Consider the following 22,010-nt stretch of genomic DNA (forward strand, 5'->3'; position numbering starts at 1 on the left):
GGTACGGAACAGGCCGAGTCTTTCCACAGCACAAACCATATTAATCTTATCTTAGGGAAAAGTCACCGAAACATATCACGTGCTGAATCTTTATAATACAAAAAGTGTATATAAAGATAAAGAGCATGTTTTCAAAGTTTTTGAACCATTTCGTGAATTCTAAACAGCGCCCTCATTGGTAGATTTAGAGGCTGCCTCTTAAACGACCAACTCACGCGCTGATTGGTCCACGTGACATCATAGTATTCCGTCGCCATGTTTAGTCCCGCTGATACTAATTTGCTTCGAAGTTGTGAGCTCATATTCTGGATTATACGGAAGAGTTAAGAGGTAAGTTGACATTCGTTGGTCTAATAAGTATAAGCTTTAAACATGACTGTCTATATTTATGAGGTGGCAAGGCTAAAATAGGGTTTTACATGAAAATTGACTTTATACCAATAGAGGGCGTCATTCGATTTGCTAGTGTGTACTGCTGCTGTGTGTGGATGTGCATAACATCAAAACGAAAATCGGATAAACATGAATACTTTTTTATATTATGGTAGAAAAAGTAGACACCGTACAATCTGTACTGAGCTGTCCTCCAAAGGTTTGAGTGTTTTTATGTTCAACTTAGGTTCAGTTCAAGTTCTATTTCAGTTCAATCAAGTTCTTCAACTTCAAATTAAGGCATAGCCTTAGGCTAATTTTATGTGAACACGTACACGATTTCCACAAACTACACTGTACAACTTTACAAGTACAACAGTACATCCTTACTGTTTGAGTCTTTGGTACAGACTAGACCAGCATGCAGTAGGACTAAAAACCAGCAGACTAGAGTCTGCATTTAATTATTTAAGAAAAACGTATTGTGGTGGTATTTTAATTACTGAATTTATTAATGTTTATTTGCCTAGGTACTTGACTTGGTATATACTTTATAGTCATCTGTATTGTAAATATGGATCCTATCAATTCATATGGTCCTGTGTAATCCTGCAAACACTTGTTCATGTCCTATAAATGAAATAACTTGGAACAAAAATATAAGGAAATTTCTTCTTTTTTATAGTAGGCCTAATTTTAATGCATACATATTAAATGTACACAATACAAAAAGATATATTGTTGCTCTGACGTAGAATTTTTTTTCTCGTTTTGATTCTCATTGTTATTGTAAAACAATCTTAGCCTGGTCCATAAAACAATTTGAGCTAGGCCTACAAGCCTTGTAGATTTTTCTCCCAAATTCAAACATAATTACATGTAATGATGTATACTGTACCTTTAAAACTGGTTGCCATCATCTTACTCTTCCTTTAATGGTTCCTTTTTAGGTGCCCTCGTGTGACAGTGAGTGTATGCAGTCAGTTCCAGTGCAAGCAAAGGACTAATATAAACGCCTAGTGCTATCCTGTTCCAACCTTCGTTTCCATTGGAATACAGAAGTTCACGACGGATACTTGTCTTTAAAGGAATGAAGTTTTGAAGGTAAATTCATGAAATTTTAAAGGTAGCCTCACCACCTTCAAAGCAAATCCTAGTTTTTGCTTGAAGACTCTCCAGCGATGTAATCACGATTAACTATAAACGCCATTTAAACCCCTCACCATTTAAACCACTCGCCACTAGCGGCACTATCATTTCTGTAACAGCTATCGCCACAAAATAGAAAAAAGTTAGTTCCAAGGAATGATAGCGCCCTCTAGTGACAAGTGTTTCGTCGGGTGATAGCAGTTTAGATAGCAGTTAGGTTTTTGTAGCCTACATGTACATCACTTGAGCATCTTTAACCAAGACTAAACAAGACTTTGTAATATTTTGTAACCGGCATAATAGACTTTGCAAGTCCCATGCATTATCGAAAACCGGAAACAAGTTGAAAGAAAACTAAAAATTTTGAAGAATCAAATATTTCTAGATTCTATTCGTACACAGTTCTTGAAAAGATATATATATTCTTTAAAAACAAATTATTATTTTTTAATAAAGGACAACAACCTTTAAAAACAAATTATTATTACAAATTATTGTTAAGGACAACAATTTGTATTTTTTTGTTTTTTAAGATGCCCCATTTGCAAAATTCTTGCTTTTACAGTACCAGCCTGGCACTGTACCAGGAAACAGAGTTAAGTCTTACGTGTGGGTTGCTCCACTGAATTATTATTTTTTTAGCATGTACATACAGTTTGTAACCAGAAAGTAAAATTACAAATTTTAAGGCAATATGCAAACAAATCAATGAAAGGGACATGTTGCCTTTGGGTTGGGAACTTCAGGCCTTTAAAAGCATTTTTATGAAAGGATGTTTGGAAACATGTTTTAAAAATATTTTTAAATTTAGAATAAAGAGATATTTTGTGTGAATAATTATTTCTGTTTGGATTTCTATTAAGAACAAACATTTCACACAAATATCCCTCGAAATTTGTTGGTTTTCTTACAACTTTGTGAACTAACATGGTCGCTCGCTTGTGAAGTCAACATTTGGTTGTAAAATGGTGGACCGTGTTATGTCATGTAACATGTAGAACATTGAAACAAAAACCACAAAATGTTTAGATACATTTGTGTGGTTCTTTATTTTTTATAAATAACAACACTTTATTGCCAAAAGTGCTCAATTCGGATGCAACAAGATGATGAATTAACAGTAATTTTAAAAAATTTACGTAGATAATTATCCATACATGCAGATATTGCAATTTAGTCGGCGTAGTGACGGTTTCCTTGAATCCACATGTAACAATTAATTGAAGAAAGTTTTTTAGGGCGAGTATATTTCATTTAAAGGCAGTGGACACTATTGGTAATTACTCAAAATAATTATTGCCATAAAACCTTTCTTGGTGACGAGTAATGGGGAGAGGTTGATGGTATAAAACATTGTGAGAAACGGCTCCCTCTGAAGTGCCATAGTTTTCGAGAAAGAAGTAATTTTCCACGAATTTGATTTCGAGACCTCAGATTTAGAACTTGAGGTCTCGAAATCAACCATAAACGCACACAATTTCGTGTGACAAGGGTTTATTTTTCTTTCTTTATTATTTCGCAACTTCAACGACCAATTGAGCTCAAATTTTCACAGGTTTGTTATTTTATGCATATGTTGAGATACACCAAATGTACACATAGACACATAATGCTAGACAATGTGTATGGAAATTTGACATTACATTTTGAATTATTATTTTAACTGAGATCAGAATTAGTCACTACAAATGTTTTTTTTTTATCTGAAAATTTAAAACAACATGATAATTCATTTGTTATTTTCTGTTGCTTAACATGCGCTTGCAATGCTTTTAATTCTAACTCTTTGATCAAATATTAAAAGACCTCATTAATAATAAGTCAATAGTAATAGTGTGAGATTTACAATGCAGACAATGGATGACATTGGGAGCAAGTACATCATTGTTGAGACAGTGACGTCAACTACATGTTATAAACACACTATTTGTTATTTGATTGACGCTTTTTTGTCAATAGAGGGCAGCAAATACAATTGCTGTTAAAAATACAAAATTTTAGCCAAATTTAATAGCGGCACTAGAATCAAATTTGAGCAGAAAAATATGTTTACTTCACAGGTTTTTTTTTTTAATATCAGAGATATTGTCTGTCTGCTCGATATTATCTCTGCCCGTCAACTAATACTAATAGTAGAATAAAATGTAAATATAAAATATTTAACTCATACTGCTTTAACCCTTAAATACAGACCATTCCTTTATGTATTTAACAGTCACAAAACACTGGGCAATACTTATTTTGTTCATTACATTTATTAAAATCAAATTTTGTCAGTAAACATTTCAAAAGCAATAACGTCAACAGGAAGTTAAGTTTAGAAGATTGAATACTATGTTAAGATTACATTGGAAAGTTTTATACCAGGCCATATCTTTACTTTGACCTCTTTACATGTATGTGAATGGAAATAGGTGGCTTTCTACTGGCTTTTTGATGCAAGCCACTTGTGGCTGCTGTGATCTTTAAAAAGTTTTGAAAACCATTTCAAGAATATTCAATTGAATTTTTGGAGACCTTTTGGCAGATTAAAGTTGCAAAATAATTTTTTTGCATTGCGGAAATGCAACGTTTGTTAATTATTGATTGTTGATCTGATTTGTGTATGTTTTTTTGTAACACCATTGGTGTTTTTATTTTATTTTGTTCTTCTTGAATCTAGAGGGGGGGGGGGGGCGGCTGGGGTTTGGTCCAGCTAGGGTATAGCAACATGCAGGGCTTTGTTATCTAGTTAAAGTTTCAAAGTATCACTTTGTTTGGGTCAAATCAAATTAACGTAGCCTATTCTATATATATTTTACCCCCAAAAATTGTAAGTACAATGTAAAAGTTTCCTGATCGAGAATTTGTATTATTTTTTTCAGAATAATGACCAACACTAAGAATAGTATCTATCAAGAGTTCTTGGCTTAGATTATTCAACATGGCAGAATCAGAAAGCAATGACTCAACGGTTAAACCTTCATCAGTCACCATGGTAACATCCCTGGATCCACCACCCAGTGAAGTGATGGAAGCTGTCAACCAATCTAACCAAATCATCCCGGCACTATTTGCTTTGCCTTCTGAAAGGTAATGTTTGTACTATGTTGCTAAAGCCTCGTCTCAAGGGGCAATTTTAACAGTTGAAGCCAATAAAATGTACAACATGCATTTAAGGATTTCTTTTGACTTTTTTGTTACTGTAGGCTAAGTTACAACAACCAAGAATATTATGTGAACATTTAAATGTTTTCCTTTGTGGAGATTATCTGGAACTGGTTCAGGCCTAGCGTTACATGGATGTCGCCTCTGTAGCCCCATGTCTTGACCTTAGTGCCCCTTTAAAAGTTTCCAATTGACTTTAAGATTTTCCAATGGAAGTGTCCTTTTAGCCAATATAATAATAATATAATATTATAAATAATAATAATGGAGTTGAGGTTAGTGTGCATCCATAGTTGTATCCTTTTCTTATATTTATATTCTTATGTCTTTTTTTTATATATAGTGGAGATTCCAAAAAGCTGAAGCTGTGCAAGCGAGTCGGTTGGTTGCGAGACGGCGTGTTTTCTACCGGGTTCACGGAAATCAACATCAAAGAAGCCAAACAAAAGGGAATCTTCAGCCAGCCACGTCATGTTACTCTCGTCCAGGGAGAGGATAGCCTCCTCCAATCTCAGGTCATCCAAGGTCAAAAAGCGCCCTCTGCCAAACAGCTCAGATCCCTTGTACTCAGTCCAGGGACATCGACTGTGGGATTAATCACTGCACGGGGGAACGTCATACCCAAAAGGATAACTGTTTTCAAGAATAATGCTGATAAATTACCAGGAAAGATGGTTGCACTCGGAAAAGCACCCTCTTCTGGGACATCGGCTAAAAAAGCTGAGACATCAGCTGATACAGCAACAGGCCATCAAAATCCAACCGAGGACAAAGAGGTTGCCAAGAGCATTTCTATAGTTAATAGCAGTGCTCCAAATGTACAAGATTCAGGTCTTGGTTGGCAGCAGTTGTCAGAGCAAAGTTTATGCCTAAAAGAATCTGTTCAGGATCAGAAAGTCTGCATGAAATCTACGCAGAAGGCTGCTGCCCCTACTGGTGAACCTCAATCTTGTCCTGCTAAAACAATACATCAGAACCAGAAATGCTCTCCCCGCATCACTCGTGCGAAGTCAAAAGAAAGAGTTCCTTCTGAAGTCAACAATTTTGGCTCACCACGCACAGACACTTCTCACTTTCAATCAAGGAGCAATCCCAAGTTGGACCTCTTGAAAATGGACATTGATTTCTCTCGTCACAGCGTTCTCCGAATGGAAGGTCTGATTCAATTACCTAGTGATTCTAGTCCCAGTGAGTCCAACTGTTTGGAACAGAAGAAGAGGATTCAACAGTCAAGGCAAAACTTTAGCGCCAAAGTCCAAGAGGCGCTAGAACTTCGCTCTCAGCGTTCAAAGCAGAGCACAACCAAACATCTGGAGAACCAAATTACTTCTCAGAGCGAGAACAAGACCATTAAGAACTTGCAATTCATCCCAAAATGTTCACACAAAACATTGGTTCATGCGGAACCAGACAAAAAAACTGGTGCAGTTAGATTGTCTGAATATAATGTTGTAAGGGAGGTTGTTCGAAGTCCAATCAAACATCTGGAGAACCAAACTACTGCTCAAACCATGAACAGGACAGTCAAGAATGTGCAACACATCCAAGAATGTTCTACAGAAACATTGGTGCACGACGAACCAGATCAAAATACTGACGCAGTTGGACAGTCTGAACAGAAAGGGATAAAGGAGGTTGTTCAAAGTCCAACCAAACATCTGGAGAACCAAACTATTGCTGAAACCAAGAACAGGACAGTCAAGAATGTGCAACACATCCAACAATGGTTAAAAGAAACATTTGTTCATGACAAACCAGATCAAATTACTGACACAGTTGGACAGTCTGAACACAAAGGGATAAAGGAGGTTGTGCGAAGTCCTAAAAAACAGGCACAGTTTCAAAAGCGCAAATTCGATGAGGCCTGCTCCCTTCTTAATTACAGAGCAGTACCAAAACTCGAGTGTACCATGAGTGGACAGCCGAGTTGTGACGAGCCAGTGGTTAAATACGCAAAAGGTGTGAGTTCTGAAATGTCTGGTACTCTTACAACATTCCTGGGACCAAGAACTGACCATTCCAAGCGTTATGGCCCTGATCCATGTATGAAGATCGAGCGAGATACATGTAATCAACTTTCCTTGGGTGGTAACCAGGAAAGAAATGACTGTAAAGAAGCTTCGTCGCAAAACAACAAAAGCCTATCAACAAATCTCCTTCTGTCTCCAATGGAAACTCTACATCGACAGACTTCAACAGCAAGCCATGGAAGTCCAGTCAGCAATACTTCTGACTTGGATTTAGAAGGCGATGGCAATGACTGTGAGGAAACTTTGTCCATTTCAGAAACAAACAATGAATCACTGAGCTTATTAAGTAATTCATCAGTTGACAAGACAACAACAGTTCAAGCCTCGGAGGGAGTCCCATTGTTACAAATTGGCTCAGTGTACAGTCTCTCAGCTGAAGAAGCCAAAAGACTGTTTCCGAAGACCTCCAACAAGACACCAGAGTTAGTTAAAACAAACCAGAGTCCAGAGGATACTTATACGAACATACCCATAAGCTCTACAGGGGGTCCCAGTGTTAAACCTGCTGCAACGAAAGTCATGTCAGAACCATTGGACTTCTCAATAGTTTCACAGCCTAGTCAGTCACAAACATCTGCCGTATCGATACAAAGTAAAGCATATGAAACAGTGTCCGCAAATCGATGCTCTTTGCAGGCAACTCGATCATCGTCAAGTGCCATTTTTAACTCCACAAACACATCAATAAATGTGCATCACACCACGCCATGGCCTTCAGTCGTTTGCATAAATGGACAGCTTTTAAAGTTAGTTCAGGACAAAGCTCCAAAGAATCCCATGGAAGTCGTTGTGATTGCTCCACCCAATGCGACACACAATGTCATAAAGAATTTTATACCCCAGACCCTACGTGTGTCTCATGAGCAGGCATCTTCTCATCAGCCTTGCAAAACACCCGCTACATCAGGTACAGTCCCATTCACAGTGACTGTGACCGTTGCAGTTCGGGATCCAAAAATTACCAGTGTACCTGTACAGTCAACGCCATTGTTTCACCATGAATCTTTTGGTAAGTGTAATACAACTTTCATCCCAACAAGTGTCCACTTGCCCACTACAGCATCAGACTTGAGTTGTTCAACCTCTGTATGTACTTCAGTCTCTTCAACTGCATCAGTTGGTTTAATCTGTAGCACAGACACTAATTCCATCAAGAAACCTACTCGCCAAGAAATGTCCACTCGGAACCCATCAGAGTCCGAAGGCCAGAGAAGGGTCCTTGTAACAACTTCTGAGGGAAAAAGGCAACTAATCAGCTTTCCTTCGACTGCAATGGGACTGCACATTTTATCTCAAGTGGAACACCCTGATGCTAAAGAACACCAAGAAAGATCAGGAAACGTTGAGATTTACAAGAATCTACAATCTGTTCTTGCAAACAGACACAAGGGGGTTTACATAGAGAATGCCACAACTTCCATTCCGACAACACAATCTTTGGGTAAATCTTTGAAAGAATTGCACTTAACTCACAGCGAAGATTATGCTGATAAATGTAGCTCTAGTAATGTTACCAACACATCATCAGATTCCGACAGCACCCCAGAAAGCAGACCAACCTTACCACAGACTAACAACAACCACAATAAAAGTAAACAGTTTATTTCATTAAAATTCTACAAAAAGGATGCTGGACTATCACTAGATGTCCTAAATGAGGAAATGAGACCATCTGCTTCATTGAATACCAGCCAAAAAGGTACAACTCCAGTGTCACATCCAAGCGTCAGGAAGAGGGGTAGGCCACCATCAGCATTCAGCCACCAAACTTTCCGAAGAAGCACCACACCACCAGCACAACCGAAAGTCAGCAAGAGGCTTAGAACACCGGCGACCCCATTGACAACCAACTACAATGACACCACTCCTTCGTCACAACCGAAAGTCAGTAAAAGAGGCAGGCCGCTAGCACCTCCAGTGAATAGGAACCAAAATTACACTACACGATCGTCACAGCCCAATGTCAGTAAGAATCGTAGGACACCAGCAACCCTATTGAACCCAAACCAAAAGGGCAGCACACCATTGCCACAATCGAACGTCCGTAAGAGGGGTAGGCCACCAACTATTAATCTAAACACCAACCGAAAGGGCACAACGCCATCACCACAATTAAACGACCATCAGAAGCGCAGAACACAAGCTGTGCAATCAAACACCAGCCAAAAGGGGGTGTTGCCATCGCCACAATCGACTGTAAGTCGAAGGAGAAACTCGCCAGAAATCCCATCAAAAGTCATCAAAATGTCTGTAGTAGACCTTAATATAAAACAGGCAAAGCGATCATACAGTAGGAGAAATAGGAATTCGACCTCGCCAGCAGCGCAATCTTCTTTGAAGAAAACAGATAACTCAAAACTCAAGTCTCACGGCAAACAGACGAGTAGCCCGTCAATGGCCCCAAGGAGTGTCTTCAATAAGGACACCACGATATCCTCTCTGTCAGATGTCCATCGAGGGGGTTCGTCAACATCGTACGTTAACCGAGAGAACAGGCTGATTCAACTGAAGAGACTCATGAAGCAGAAGGAGCAGGATATCGAAGACATGAAGAAGCTACGACAACTTGAAGTAAGGCAAAAACTTTCCGACCCTGACCTTTGTGATCTTTAAGGTAAAAACACACATACATTCTGCAACTATCAAATGCATGACATATCAGAGTATTTTAAACAAGCAAATCATTTCCCAAAAAGACAAAAACATGCATTAATGTGATTCTCCAGCTTTCCAGAAGAAGACCAAATGAGAGCTTGTGCTATGTCAGGGATTTAGTGATCTTCATTACTTGTTGATTTTTAATTTGAACATTAGGAAAAAGATAAGTGTGGCTATTTTTCTCCCTGGCATGTCAGTTTTGGGACAGAAACTTTTTTGAGGGTAAATTAAAGGAGACTTTCAATGTGGTATCTTAGCGAGACAACTCAATTCTGCACTGGTTAAAAAAAAGTAGGTTAAAAAAAAAAAAAAAGCAAATCAAGTGTTCACAGGTTGTGTATGGTTCTTTTTATGAAAAGTATGTAGATTTTTAAGGGAATCAGCTGTAAAAACTTCAAATCTCATTATGCATTCAATTATTTTGGGGACTGATTTGCTTCAACAGTGTGAAGGTAACGAAATTGTGAACTTTGACAGGTCCAAGTGGTCAAATATGCGCTTGCCTTTGGCGCAATATTACAAGAGCAGACTTTGATAGCGTAAAGCCCAGTTCTTACTTTATGCTACTGCAAATGCGAATGGACGTCACAAATAAATTTGATTAGACAATGAAATAGTGAAACCTGGTTCCCCTCGCTGTAATATTTCAGTATTATTTTATTCCCTCAAATTAATATTTTTAGGGAAATAAAATTACATTTCATGTGATCTACATGGTATTTCGAGGCAATGAAATAATAAGCTTTTTAGGGGTTTCTTATGACCACAACTTTCACTCTTAAAGAGTAATAATTTAGTGCACCACAAAGCTGAGTTTGACCTTTGAGACCCTTTTTAACCTCAAAATGTAATTGACACCTTTAAAAGCTAAGCCTGAGTGACTGAACCAAATGTTCACACGAGATATTTACGTTACTTTAATTCAAATCAACTATGGGCTCAGTTATGGCACAAATCACTTTGAGCTTTTCAACTTATAGATCCCTGAAATTTGACTCTGTTTTTATACAAGATACCTTATTGTGTTAATATGTTTTATTATTCAGATTGTGTATATTTATATACATGCAGTCCTAATGTTATCGGTTACTTATTATCTCTTATTATATCTCAACTTTAACACCTCAATACCTTCGGTTTTTTTTGCTGTGATAGATTCGTGACTGAACAATTTCATTTCCTTGCAATCTCAAAATGATATTGTATTATATATACACACCGGCCTTTACAACCTGCCAGATGAACTTTGACCTTGCATACCACATTACATTAGTGTGTCTGTTGTACATGTATCACTGTGGTAATGGGTCAATAGTCAATAATCTAGCCAATGAAACTAGTGGGTGTGTCAGCCCAGTGCCTGTCATTATCCTTGAGGCAGGGGACCAGTCTAACTGCATTGTCTCACACTGGTTGACTTCAGGACATCATTGAGTGGCAGTGGACATTCCAGGTCAATGTAAATTTTCAATGTTTAAATGCTTTTAATTTCCGTGATTAACGGATTCACCAAAGACTTTCACTATCTAGTGTTTCCTTAATTCCAAACGGTCTCCCCACAAATGAATCGAAATTGAAACAAAGCTGCACAAAATTAATGCATTTCCAACATTATTGTACAGCGCGGACACATTGTTGATTAAAGCAAATATTTAAAAGGAATGTAAATTTGTTCCTCTGTACATAAGTTAAGTTTTCTGTAATTTTAAACATTCAAGTTTTTAAAGACGATAATGTATTCATGCTTATACATTTAAATCTCAATAGCTGAAGGTCAGTTTTCGGCGTTTTTTTTAAAGATACTTCATGTGTACAATTAAATATTCTTATTGTATGGCAACACTTTTTTCCATCTATTGTATTTTACAAATATTTTAATATTTTATTATGTGCATTCTAGGTGAAGCTTTATATAAATGTAGTTCCTAAGTTATAGTTGGTTTACATTTTTACATGGTTATTTCATTCTAATGTGCTGGGGTTCATAATAAATCTATTTCGAGAACATGGACTTTCTTTTTACTTTTGCACTTTTTCGTATTCTCTAACAATTATAGATTATGGTGAATAGAAAAAAAACTCATTTTGATTTAGATCAAGGTAATAAAACTCATAGATTTCACGACAGCTCTACCTCTGATTGGTTTCAATGGAATTGTAATCAAAAATTCAAAATGACAAATGAACAATGTACCCCATATGGGTTTTTTTTGTTTAACCTGAAGCTCACAAGGGAACATTGTAGAAAATGGAATTAAACAAGAACTATGGCATGACCGCTGCCCTGATAAATGCATTGTGTTTTGTTTTCGAAACAATTTCAAACTAGATTCACGAACATGAGGCAAAATGAGCTTTTGAGATGTTATGTTTTTTTATTTGACATTATTTTCAATTAACCTCTGGCAGCAGAGTATACTTTTACGTTTTTGGTGCCTTTTTCAGAAATTGGCAGTACTGAGTTTTAATAAGTCTGTATTTCGTCTTTTGAAACGGTGTGTCTCAACTTTTCAGGTTCAATAAACTCGATTGTCTTTTATTTAGAAGGTACTTTATGTCAACGTTGCTTTATGTGATCAGAAATTTAATAAACTAAAACGTTAGTTTTTCACCTAGATCAAACTGGTTGATTGGTGTAGATTGTTACGGTGTTTAAATGTTTCCCGAAAATCAATCGTTGTTCATCTTGACATAATTCCGGGTCATGACCCGGAATAGGGTCAGACGCTCGGGTCCCGGAACTGGGTCAATTTTGACCCTGAAGTTTTTTAGTGATATTCTTAAACAAACAATAGCCAGGACGACCCACGCTCAGATGGTCGGATAAAGAGAAGGTTGGCTTTCCATCGTGCGAACCACGAAGCTTTGGTTATGATGCGATCAACGATCAGTAGAGATTGTTAGGAATGATTTAACATCATTTGAGATATGCAAAATGGATTCTGAAGGCTATAGAGTTAGGATGACATTGTAAGATGCCCTGACTTCTGGAGTTGCTTAAATACAGTTGCACTTTCCTCGAAGCATCGGTTTTTATTCGATGAAAAAAAGCCCAACGTATAGCATTTGCAGTGATATAAATTCAGAAGGTTGAGGAGTGATTTGATATCATTTTAGAGTTGTATAATTGGATTATGACGGCAACAGAGTTAGGATTGAAGATGCAGACTGGTGGAGTTGCTTACAGTTGCACATTCAACGCATTTTGTGTTACACGTCGGGGATGTTGAGGTAACTTTGTGCATTGAGAATCCCTTGTTATGACGTGGTTGTGACGGGGTGCCATTGCCATGTCGTCTCGTCTTGAGATACCATCGCCTTCGGGCGGACTTACGACCTGTGAATGCATCTCGGAACGCCTGTCGGTAGACCGAACTGGTCGCGTTGTAGATGTACGGGTTTAAGGTGGAATTTAAGTATAACATAATCTGCGCAATATGCACGAACACCTCAAAGTTTACCACTTCTCCGGTGAGGTCCAGTATACCAACTGAAAGACAGAGCAGTTGAAACGGTGCAAGGCATATAAAGAAGGCTACCCCATTTGCGATAAGCATTATAGAGACTTGGTTCCGTACCCGGGTGTTCTTCGACATGACCTCTTTGGAGAGCGAGTCGTCACGTGATCGTTGTTTCAGTCTCCGAATGATTTGTGTGTAGGCAAAACCGTTGAAGAGAAAAGTGCAGACGAACGGTATGGTTTGAAAAAAGTTTGAAAAGTTACCGAGCCATAAGTTTCCAGGAATGCCAGCGCATACTCCAATGACATCTGGAAAGTCTGAAAAGGTTCCAATTTCAACAGGCCAGACGATGCAATAATAGTACATGTTGTAGTGGGCAGGTATCATTGCAGCCGAAAGGACAACACCTACAGACCAGGCACTGATGATAAGTTTCTTTGTACGGGGGAAGGAGTGCAGTAAGATGTGTTTGAGTGGATAACAGACTGCGTAATACTTCTCCATAGAGACCAGTGTTATGATGAAGATAGACGTCCAGTTCGAGACATGTTGCAGGAAGTACACGAGTGAGCAGCCAGGAAGCCCCATGTACGCCTGATCACCAGGAATCGGACTTAAAAGGTATTGGAGTAGTCTGTTCCCAATGCTCAGAAGGAGAAATGAGATATCAGCCACAGCGAGGTTGGTCAGATACATGTTGGTGACAGTTCGCATGGAACGAACTCTCGTCACCACGAACAAGAAGGCGAGATTACCGAGCAGCCCTATCGCGAGAATGAGTGGCATGACAACGATCCTCATCGCCAGGGTGGTTTTGTTGTAGAGGAAATTAGAAGCTCCAGAAGGATCTTGAGAATAGTTGAGAGTGTTACTCGCATCGCAGACTTGTTTGTTCTCCATGGTGTGTTCCAACCCAGTGCTTTGTTGAATGTGGGCTGCTGAGCTCTCTACAGATACTCTCATGCACAATAAGTTACCGCTCCGACAAAATGACCGCAGCAGTCTGTTAATCATTAACGCATTATTAAAAAATAAATAAAAAATAAAAAAGTTTAAGAATCATCAAGTTTTCGTCACAGGGGAGATATACAAAATGTCAAGGATACTCGAGCAGTTCTGCTGATGCACTGTGGTATGAGGACTATTGTTGATGAATCAAAGATCATTTTTAATTTCATGGCAGTTCTATATGCACAGACGCGACCTTTTTGTTCTGAGGCAATATTGCAAAGTGGTTGCAGTAATTATTAACTGTATAAGAGTTGAATTAAGAATTTCTTTGCTGAGACGTGAAGTGAAAGTACTAAATAAAGAAAAACAATGTTTGCACATCAGTGAGCGGCGGTAAAGCGGTCAGGAAAGGAATTTCAACTCAACAAAAAAATAATTAATTTGTTCTGCAATCGTTTGTTAAATACAATGGGTTTGGCTAACTACTCACAGGCAAAGTGGATGGACGTTAATGGGGGAAAAGGGAAGTACAAGAAAATGTTTTCGACGGAAATGTGAGCAATTTATAACCGTTTGGTTCATGTTATCATTTTGAATAAAAGTGCGGTGAGACTTGACTTGTGTTACCATGGCTTGCGATGACAGTTGACTCATGTTGCGGGGTAAAAATTTTAGTCTATATCAAACAATGAGACTTCTGATGGAAATGCATGAATGTGACAATAACTTCATTTTTTTTACCACACAGATGTGCATTAATACTCTCTTGATGAGTCATGTGGGGAAAAATCCGTGCTTGACCACCCTGTTTAGCAGGGGAGAAAATGAGTTTTTGCTTAGTAAACAACAAGTGGAGCACCAGCCACAACAATGTAAACTTAATGTGGTGCATGTTGGCTGGTAACCTGTTCCAGCTAAACACTTTTCATAATTCTGTGCTTAGCACGTTTGTGTCCTTCCAGGCTTTATGAAGTTGGGCCCTTGCCATCTACGAACCACACTGGGCCTCGACAACCAAGTGTACATTATTAACAAGGTGCAATATTTGTATTCTGTGTGAAATTTGATTACTTCTGTTAGTAGTTTACATCTAAATCGGGGCACGTCCAAGCCTTCGACTCGTTATGTGGTCAGGATGAACAATACGTCTTGAGTGGTGTACATGTTTACACTGTCTCATGGCGCCTTCATGTGGGGCCTATTGAACCAACACAATACTTGAATTGTGTTTTTTTGTATCTTTCTCGGCAGTATTGGGTTTTTTTAAAGGAGTACTGTAAGCCTATACTGTGTTTAGGCTGGTTTCCTGTCTGTATCCGCAAGACTTCCTTTTAAGACCCATGTATTTTCATTGGATAACATGTTTTCATTGGATAACGGTGCTGGACGTAAGCTTTCCATTCCTTTATTTTTATGTGACAATAATATTGGCAGCTGCAATTTCTCCATGTAAAATTAATGTAGGTGAAAGGTGATTATGGACGGGAATTGACCTTTATTAGACTCGAGGCTACTCTCTGGCGTTATTCTATTCACGAGCCTCGAACTGTGACGTCAGATGTTCAGGCTAACTGAAAATCAACACACTGAACGATGTATCCTCGACAGAGGGCGGCTGCCTTAGTAGAAAAATTAATGTTGAAAAATTAATGAATCATAACATACTCCGGTAAATTAAGATTCTCAATGAGGTTTTAGCAGATGTCTTGTTCCGAGCAAACTGATTGAAGAGGTGCTATTTGAACTTCGTGAAAAAGGATTGGACAGTGCCCACACGTTATACTTGTTGGATTATAGTCTTAATTTGTCTAACAGCCGAGAGAGGGCGTTGTGTTTCCACTTACAGGAGTGTCTTGGAATGAAAACCTGAGTGAGGACTGGATAAAGAGTTATTGTTATCAAGCATGTTGAATGCAATTAAACGGAATATGGTATCGATTTCCATTGTTTGCGTGTTCGGGGCTTGTGCACACAACAAACAGTGGTTAAAATAATTAAGTTAGTGCTGCACTTATACACTCTTAACAAACTGCATTCTGCTCAATAATTAAAAGTAGAATGTCTGGTACCCATTTATTTACATAACAATAATTTGAAGAATCGTTGTGAAAAAGAAAAGTTTTACATTGGGGATGAAGAATACAATTTGTTTTAAGCTAAACACATGCACACTGATGTGTTTAACACTGGGATGCTCGTTGCAACAACCCCACTATAGGTTGTATATGGCTACTCTTTTGGCATGAGGGTTAGAAACTTATCTTGGCATCAAATTACCCTCAATAACTCATTTCTCTGCTGAACGAGCTCTGCGTCTAATGAATTCCGTTATTGCTAAGATCTTTTAATGTATAGTTGAGCGGAATGCATTACTTCTAACTCAAGAGTAAACACTATCGTTCACGCTGGCCCTTCCCATCTCTGCTCTGATGCACGTGCACCGTAGTAATAAATTGCTTTCATTCTAACAAAAGTTGTCTTCTTGTCGTTGCCGCAAATAGTGAAGCTACCTACCACGAGTAGTTTTGGCGCAAAACATCAAAAAGGAAACATAAACTTAGACTCAATGTCCACATGAGGTAGAAATTGTGTCAATAACGTTTCTCAGAGTGAAACAAAAATGCCCCCCCCCCCCACTTCAAGACGTGCTGTTGACTGAGCCGAGGATATTTAAACATATTATCTTTTAAAATTCGACCGTTGCAGATTGTCCATATCACGTGGCAACTGCTACCTTTTCTATTTCGAATGATTTCGAGACTTTGGCAATGTAGTCTCTTGATCTGATCGTGACGGCGTCAATCAAAACCCGTTTGACAAAAACTAAAATGCCCTTTAATGGTTCTGAGCTAACCAGGCCTACAATCGAATCCCTTAAGAAAACTGCTAATTCACAATGACTATTAGAACGAGTATTGTCGTCTAGTTAATACTAGATCACAATTTCTTAATTTGTGCAGTTCATAATCAAAAATACTTTAAAACATGTCTGTGTAAGAGAGGTTGGATGTGCCAGCTTCCCCCTGTGGGAGTTAGTGGAGTTCCCTTGATGGGATGATCGTCCAAACAATTAAACAAATTATGATGACATAATGTCCGTAGTTTAGTACTCCATACAGAATGTTTTCACAGGTTTAATGATGCGAGTCAAGAGGCCCGATAAGGCATCTAATGCGTGGTCTAGGTTTTTAGAGAGTGGGGAGATTTTCATTCTGCAGCCCTAGAACATGCATCAAGATATGGTCGAGAGTGACGACGTTTCCATTCTGCAGTCTTGCTGGAGAGGGTAGCCTACACAGAATACTTGGTTTATGTTTTGGAAGGCATCCAGATACGTGGTCTAACTAGGTTTTCAGGTTGTGACGAAGTTTCCATTCTGCAGTCTTGCTGGAGAGGGTAGCCTACACAGAATACTTGGTTTATGTTTTGGAAGGCATCCAGATACGTGGTCTAACTAGGTTTTCAGGTTGTGACGAAGTTTCCATTCTGCAGTCTTGCTATGTAGAAGGTACCCAGATACCTGGTACCAGGTAGCGACAACGATTCCACTCTGCAACCTTGTAGAGAAAGTACATAGATACGTGGTCTATGTTTTGCGATGTTGATTGAGTCTCCATTTGCAGATAGTACCTACATACGGTCTAGGTTTTCTGGTAGTGACGAAGATTCCATTCTGCAGCCTCACTAGAGAAGGTACCCAGATACGTTGTCTCCTGAAGTGGGGATTGATCGAAGTACTCTGTCGTACTCTGACCCAACCCAACTTGAATGACGGCAGAAGAAGTGCCATACCGATAGTAGAGCCAGAAATGTCGACCGTCTGCTGCAGAGCCAGGAATTACCTCCGATGCCACATCGGTGTAGACACCGGGTTCTCGGTGCAGCAGCTTCGCAACAGATAGTCTGTCTCCTTTGAATTCTACCCAATGAAAGGGGAAAACCATAATTAACATTCTATATCGTTGTGCTAACCAGCTGGTGAAACAAAGGATTCGAACACTTCCGACACTGCTCCAGAATTAAGGGTCGTGGGTTCGAACCCCACCCGAGTAATATTTGTTTTTTCTCAGGACTCGTGAGAGTAGAGTATACGGTGCCTGTACACACAACGGTGTAAGAGTAAAGCCAAAATTAAGTCTTTATCCCCGATGCAAATTCAACATCTATTATAATGATTCATAATATTTGGATAAGTTTCTTCCCAGTACTGTTCTTTTTTTGTCCCTCTGAAAAGAAAGATCAAGATAATCGTAATCGTCGACACCCCCCCCCAAAAAAAAAAAAAAAAACAGGGCTGCTAAACATTCCTGGTTAGTTCTGTCAAACTATAGGCTATGATGAGACGAAATGAAAATAGTCGTTCATACTAACTTCTGTGCGCATGCCCTACGTACGTCACTAAACAACCAATAGTTAACCATTTTTATCCTTGTGTGCGAACTTGACCACTACTTCTTCGTCAATGTACTAAACTAGTTTAAATAATGGTCAGACATGTTATGTTGTGCCTTACCTATTTTGTAGGGTGGGGGAGATGATAGATCCTCAGTAGTCAGGTAAATGCGAAATTTTGAGGCTGTCACGTCAATGTAGACAAGAAGGGCAGAGTTGAATGAATCAAAAGGGTACATGATCTTCCCACTTGCGGTTGTATTGTAGAGAGAAGATTCTGTCGTTAAAAGAGAATCATTGATAAGTGTTTTTGATACAATGGAGTTATTAAAAGTAATATTGAGAAGTCTTAAATACAGCTTCAATGAATAATATAAACTCTGTTATGTTACAGGTAACGTTTTCTCTTGTGTGTCTTGGGTGTTTTTTTTTTTTGGGGGGGGGGGGTTGGTTGGGGGAGGTTGACAAAATTTGAAAACAAAATCTTTAAAAAGAAATACTTCCGAGCCATGAATCAACTCATGCCATTAACCATAAAAACATATCAATTGGTGTTTATTCTTCAAGAGAGTAATGAGTAAACAATGTTGATAGCATTTGGAAAGGTTTGCGGTAACACCATGTAATGAATCTCTAATGAGTTGGGGTGGTTCTGAAAAGAACCGTTGGTCTAACTCGACGTTTCGATCAGTACGCTCTGATCGTCTTCTGAAGAAAGCTGGACTCTGATGCTGCATGCTGGTTAAGTACTGTGGGGCGGATTAGCTTGGTGATGCACGAAGGCTGGAAATAGAGGCGGGAAGTTGAGCTCGATGATGCGTTGTGAAACCGGCTCTGGGGTGATCAGAACATACTGATCGAAACGTCGAGTTAAACCAACGGTTCTTTTCAGAACCGCCCCAACTCATTAGAGATAGTCATTACATGGTGTTTCCGCAAACCTTTCCATGTCGTATCTCCACCATACATGCAAAGTTTCAAATCCTACTCAATGTTGATAAAATGCTAAACTTACAACAACAAAATCGTTATAATAAAACGTGAGCGATACAATGCGATGACGACTGTGAATATAGATTTTTTTTCTAACAATAATTTAATTACAAAAAGGAAAAGCTTTTCGTTGTTGACGAATGCAGCGCGTGAGCCACGGGAACTATGTGAATTAAATAATTGTTGCTACGAGTGGAGTCGAGTTTTCTCACGGGCATTTCTAATTATTGACGTAGAGCCAATCTAATTAGCCCTAAAAACACAAGCGACGTGATTAACTACAGCGGCGCTAAGTAAACATTCCTTGACTGATGCTGATGCAGATGGAATGAATGCGAAGGAGAGAAAGCATAAATGGGGCTATTAATCACAATCAATTATACCTTTAACGCAACCCATGGCATCTCGAATGTCGTCCGGGCGTTTCCTTAGCAGCGAGGCATCGAAGGATCGGATGATAGGTTCGGTGGCTCGTTTTGACGGCACCGTGTTGATCCCACCGAGCCGGAACTGTGCGCATAGGCACGGGTTGTCGGACAGAACCCAATGATATTTGTCCGAGTTGACCAGATGGTTTGGCTCTTGGGAAAAGTAGCATGTGTGTGCGACCACTGGAAATAAAACGGGTTATTCGCAATGTTAATTAATGTTTTGGTGTACTAAAAGAATGCTTGGATACCTGTGAGATTAAGTACAAAATTAGACACAATGTCTATGACCTCACGGGTAGGGTGTCCGTCATAGAGGTCGCTCATCATCCAAAAGGTCATGTAAAAAATGAGATAATTTCCAATAAGCAAATCCGTTCGCATTTTAATTTTCTCTTTTATTCTATTTTGAGAAGTGAGTTGTTACGCCAAGAAGAATGTCTCTTGTGCTTTTTGTCTTTTTGCATACAGTGCAAAACGGTTGCGTCCAAGTGGCCTAATAAGGCTTAGCCTATGTCCAGTATAGGACGCATTATTGCGCCTCAATGGGCTTGGAGCCAGCATTATCAACCTTTGGAAGATTGCTGGTTCCACAAAGTGACCTATCTGTAATTTTGTTGTAGAACCAAGTGCACATCTCGCTGAACTGGTCGTCGTAATGTCTGGTCCGATGTGTCAACAGCCCCCTAGAGATGACATGGTCCGACGTTTGGCCGCTTCGACCGAGTAGATTTAAAATTTTAATTATCTTATTTTTTAAAAGAAAGTTGAAGCTTTCGTATATAGTTTAATGATAGCCGATAGTTAATGATAAGCGATCCTTAATTAAAAAACTAACAATGAATAATTTTTTGGACATGATATAGTATGGCATTATCTTACATCCAAGAACAACTTTACATGCTTGACATCAAATTGTTGTGTACTGTCCGTGGCATTGTGTGGAATTTGGTGGGTGCTTTTCGTGATAAAACAGCATCATTTGTGTCAAAATTCGTTCGAGAACTACCTTCAAACATTGTTATTATCATGAAATGAAATTCTTTTGGCAAAAGTAAGGCCCGCAAGTTAAGGTATTGCGCGAAAGAAAATCTACCACGTATTTTAACGGTCTGGATCCTGACATCATCTCAGGTCCATCAGCCAATTTCATCTAATTTTGCATGTTGTTTTGCATCTTGTTTAGTCCATTGTTAATGATTTTGCCATTTGTATCATTTTGAAACAGCACCACCCGTCAACAATTATTTTTTAGGCTTAAATTAATCCATTCACGAAATAAATCAGCATTTGGCAAGTGGTAATATAATTTTCTAAATAATTTGTTTTTGGATGGAGTTTACGCCTAAAATTTAGGATTTTGTTTTGTTCCCCGAAAATCTTTTGTTATGAGCCGTTTAAGACTATTAAACGTGCGTCCCTTGCGTCCGCATCAAAAAAAAAAAGAGTCTCATCGAGTAAGAACGAGTTACTCTTCCTAGTTTAGGACTAGCCTTAAGATGTGAAGGACTTCTAAACCTAAGTTAGGAAAATCTCTGTGAAGTCGACCACAGCAAAATTGAAGCGCCGTATTGGTAAGCAATTCGGCGGCTCGATTGCTCTGGCACTGAATGAAAACACTCTCTATTACATTGTTACTCACCACTTGTAAATGTCAGTAAAGCAGCGAACACACCTAACGCAACCATCTTCCCTGCAATCAGATCCAGTTATCAAAGGTTCATGAATTGGATTGAGCTGAAAACTAAATAAGGGCCTATCGCTGCTCTTCGCGCCTTTTTAAGTGATTGTCTGCCTTGATTGAAATTGAGTCGTCTGCTCATAACAACCAAAAGCAATACTTTAAAGGCACTGGACACGTTTGGTAATTCTGAAAGACAATTATCATTATCTTGGTGTATCCCAGATCATAATATTATGCTTCAAATAACAAATCAGTTCTTTGAAGTTGCAAGAGAACACTGAAAGAAAAAACACCCTTGTTGCACAAAATGTGCTTTTAGCTGCGTAATAAAACACAACACCTCATACAGCTGAAGTCTTTTATTATTTGAGTGAAAAAAAAATCAAAAACTACATTTTATTCAGAAGGAACAGTTCTTCACAATGTTTTACTATCAACAGCTCTCCATTTGCATTGCTCGTTACCAAGTAACAGTTTTTATGCTAACAGTTTTTTTAGTAGTTACCAAAAGTGTTCATAACAGTGCCTTTAAGGTGGTTAACACTCGTGCCGAAACTGTGATAGCATCAATACTGCTGAGTCCACTGTATCAATAAAAACATTGTCTCAATGTATATAATAATCACACACACGCACAGCACTTTATGGCAGTATGCAAGGTTTGCATATTGATGTGACATGTTGGCACCACGGCCTCAAAATCTACTTCAAAACAATTAACTCAGTCTAACTGGTTACCATGGTA

General features: G+C 38.7%; 3 protein-coding genes across 4 annotated transcripts; 1 reads left to right on the top strand and 2 right to left on the bottom strand.

Moving 5' to 3' along the window:
• Positions 1 to 248: 248 nt before the first annotated feature.
• On the top strand, positions 249 to 11,978 carry LOC117291452. Of its 2 annotated transcripts, none has more exons than XM_033773143.1 (4): positions 249 to 330; positions 1,323 to 1,476; positions 4,386 to 4,593; positions 5,012 to 11,978. In XM_033773143.1, the coding sequence occupies exons 3-4, from the start codon at positions 4,445 to 4,447 to the stop codon at positions 9,309 to 9,311; spliced, it is 4,449 nt and encodes a 1,482-aa protein (XP_033629034.1). In that variant the 5' UTR covers positions 249 to 330; positions 1,323 to 1,476; positions 4,386 to 4,444; the 3' UTR covers positions 9,312 to 11,978. The 2 variants fall into 2 exon arrangements, with proteins under 2 accessions (XP_033629034.1, XP_033629035.1); XM_033773144.1 differs by lacking the exon at positions 249 to 330 and adding an exon at positions 527 to 592.
• A 527-nt stretch (positions 11,979 to 12,505) lies between these two features.
• LOC117291405 (thyrotropin-releasing hormone receptor-like) lies at positions 12,506 to 13,983 on the bottom strand. The gene has a single exon (XM_033773059.1). The coding sequence runs from the start codon at positions 13,829 to 13,831 to the stop codon at positions 12,506 to 12,508; it is 1,326 nt and encodes a 441-aa protein (XP_033628950.1). The 5' UTR covers positions 13,832 to 13,983.
• Positions 13,984 to 15,902: 1,919 nt separating this feature from the next.
• LOC117291806 lies at positions 15,903 to 21,310 on the bottom strand. Its single transcript, XM_033773719.1, has 4 exons — positions 21,224 to 21,310; positions 19,537 to 19,764; positions 18,282 to 18,437; positions 15,903 to 17,687 (listed from the first exon to the last, which is right to left on the bottom strand). The coding sequence occupies exons 1-4, from the start codon at positions 21,267 to 21,269 to the stop codon at positions 17,410 to 17,412; spliced, it is 708 nt and encodes a 235-aa protein (XP_033629610.1). The 5' UTR covers positions 21,270 to 21,310; the 3' UTR covers positions 15,903 to 17,409.
• Between the last annotated feature and the right edge of the window lie 700 nt (positions 21,311 to 22,010).

Source organism: Asterias rubens, chromosome 6, assembly GCF_902459465.1.
Source record: "Asterias rubens chromosome 6, eAstRub1.3, whole genome shotgun sequence".
Taxonomy (NCBI): Eukaryota; Metazoa; Echinodermata; class Asteroidea; order Forcipulatida; family Asteriidae; genus Asterias; species Asterias rubens.

Bases quoted from the DNA above. Each gene is read 5' to 3' on its own strand.
- LOC117291806 (XM_033773719.1), bottom strand. From the start codon at position 21,269: ATGGTTGCGTTAGGTGTGTTCGCTGCTTTACTGACATTTACAAGTG. The intron at 19,765-21,223 runs GTGAGTAACAAT...TTTTATTTCCAG, and splicing joins TTTACTGACATTTACAAGTG to TGGTCGCACACACATGCTAC. The intron at 18,438-19,536 runs GTATAATTGATT...TTTTAACGACAG, and splicing joins TGCCATGGGTTGCGTTAAAG to AATCTTCTCTCTACAATACA.
- LOC117291452 (XM_033773143.1), top strand. From the start codon at position 4,445: ATGGCAGAATCAGAAAGCAATGACTCAACGGTTAAACCTTCATCAGTC. The intron at 4,594-5,011 runs GTAATGTTTGTA...TTTTATATATAG, and splicing joins TTTGCTTTGCCTTCTGAAAG to TGGAGATTCCAAAAAGCTGA.
- LOC117291405 (XM_033773059.1), bottom strand. From the start codon at position 13,831: ATGATTAACAGACTGCTGCGGTCATTTTGTCGGAGCGGTAACTTATTG.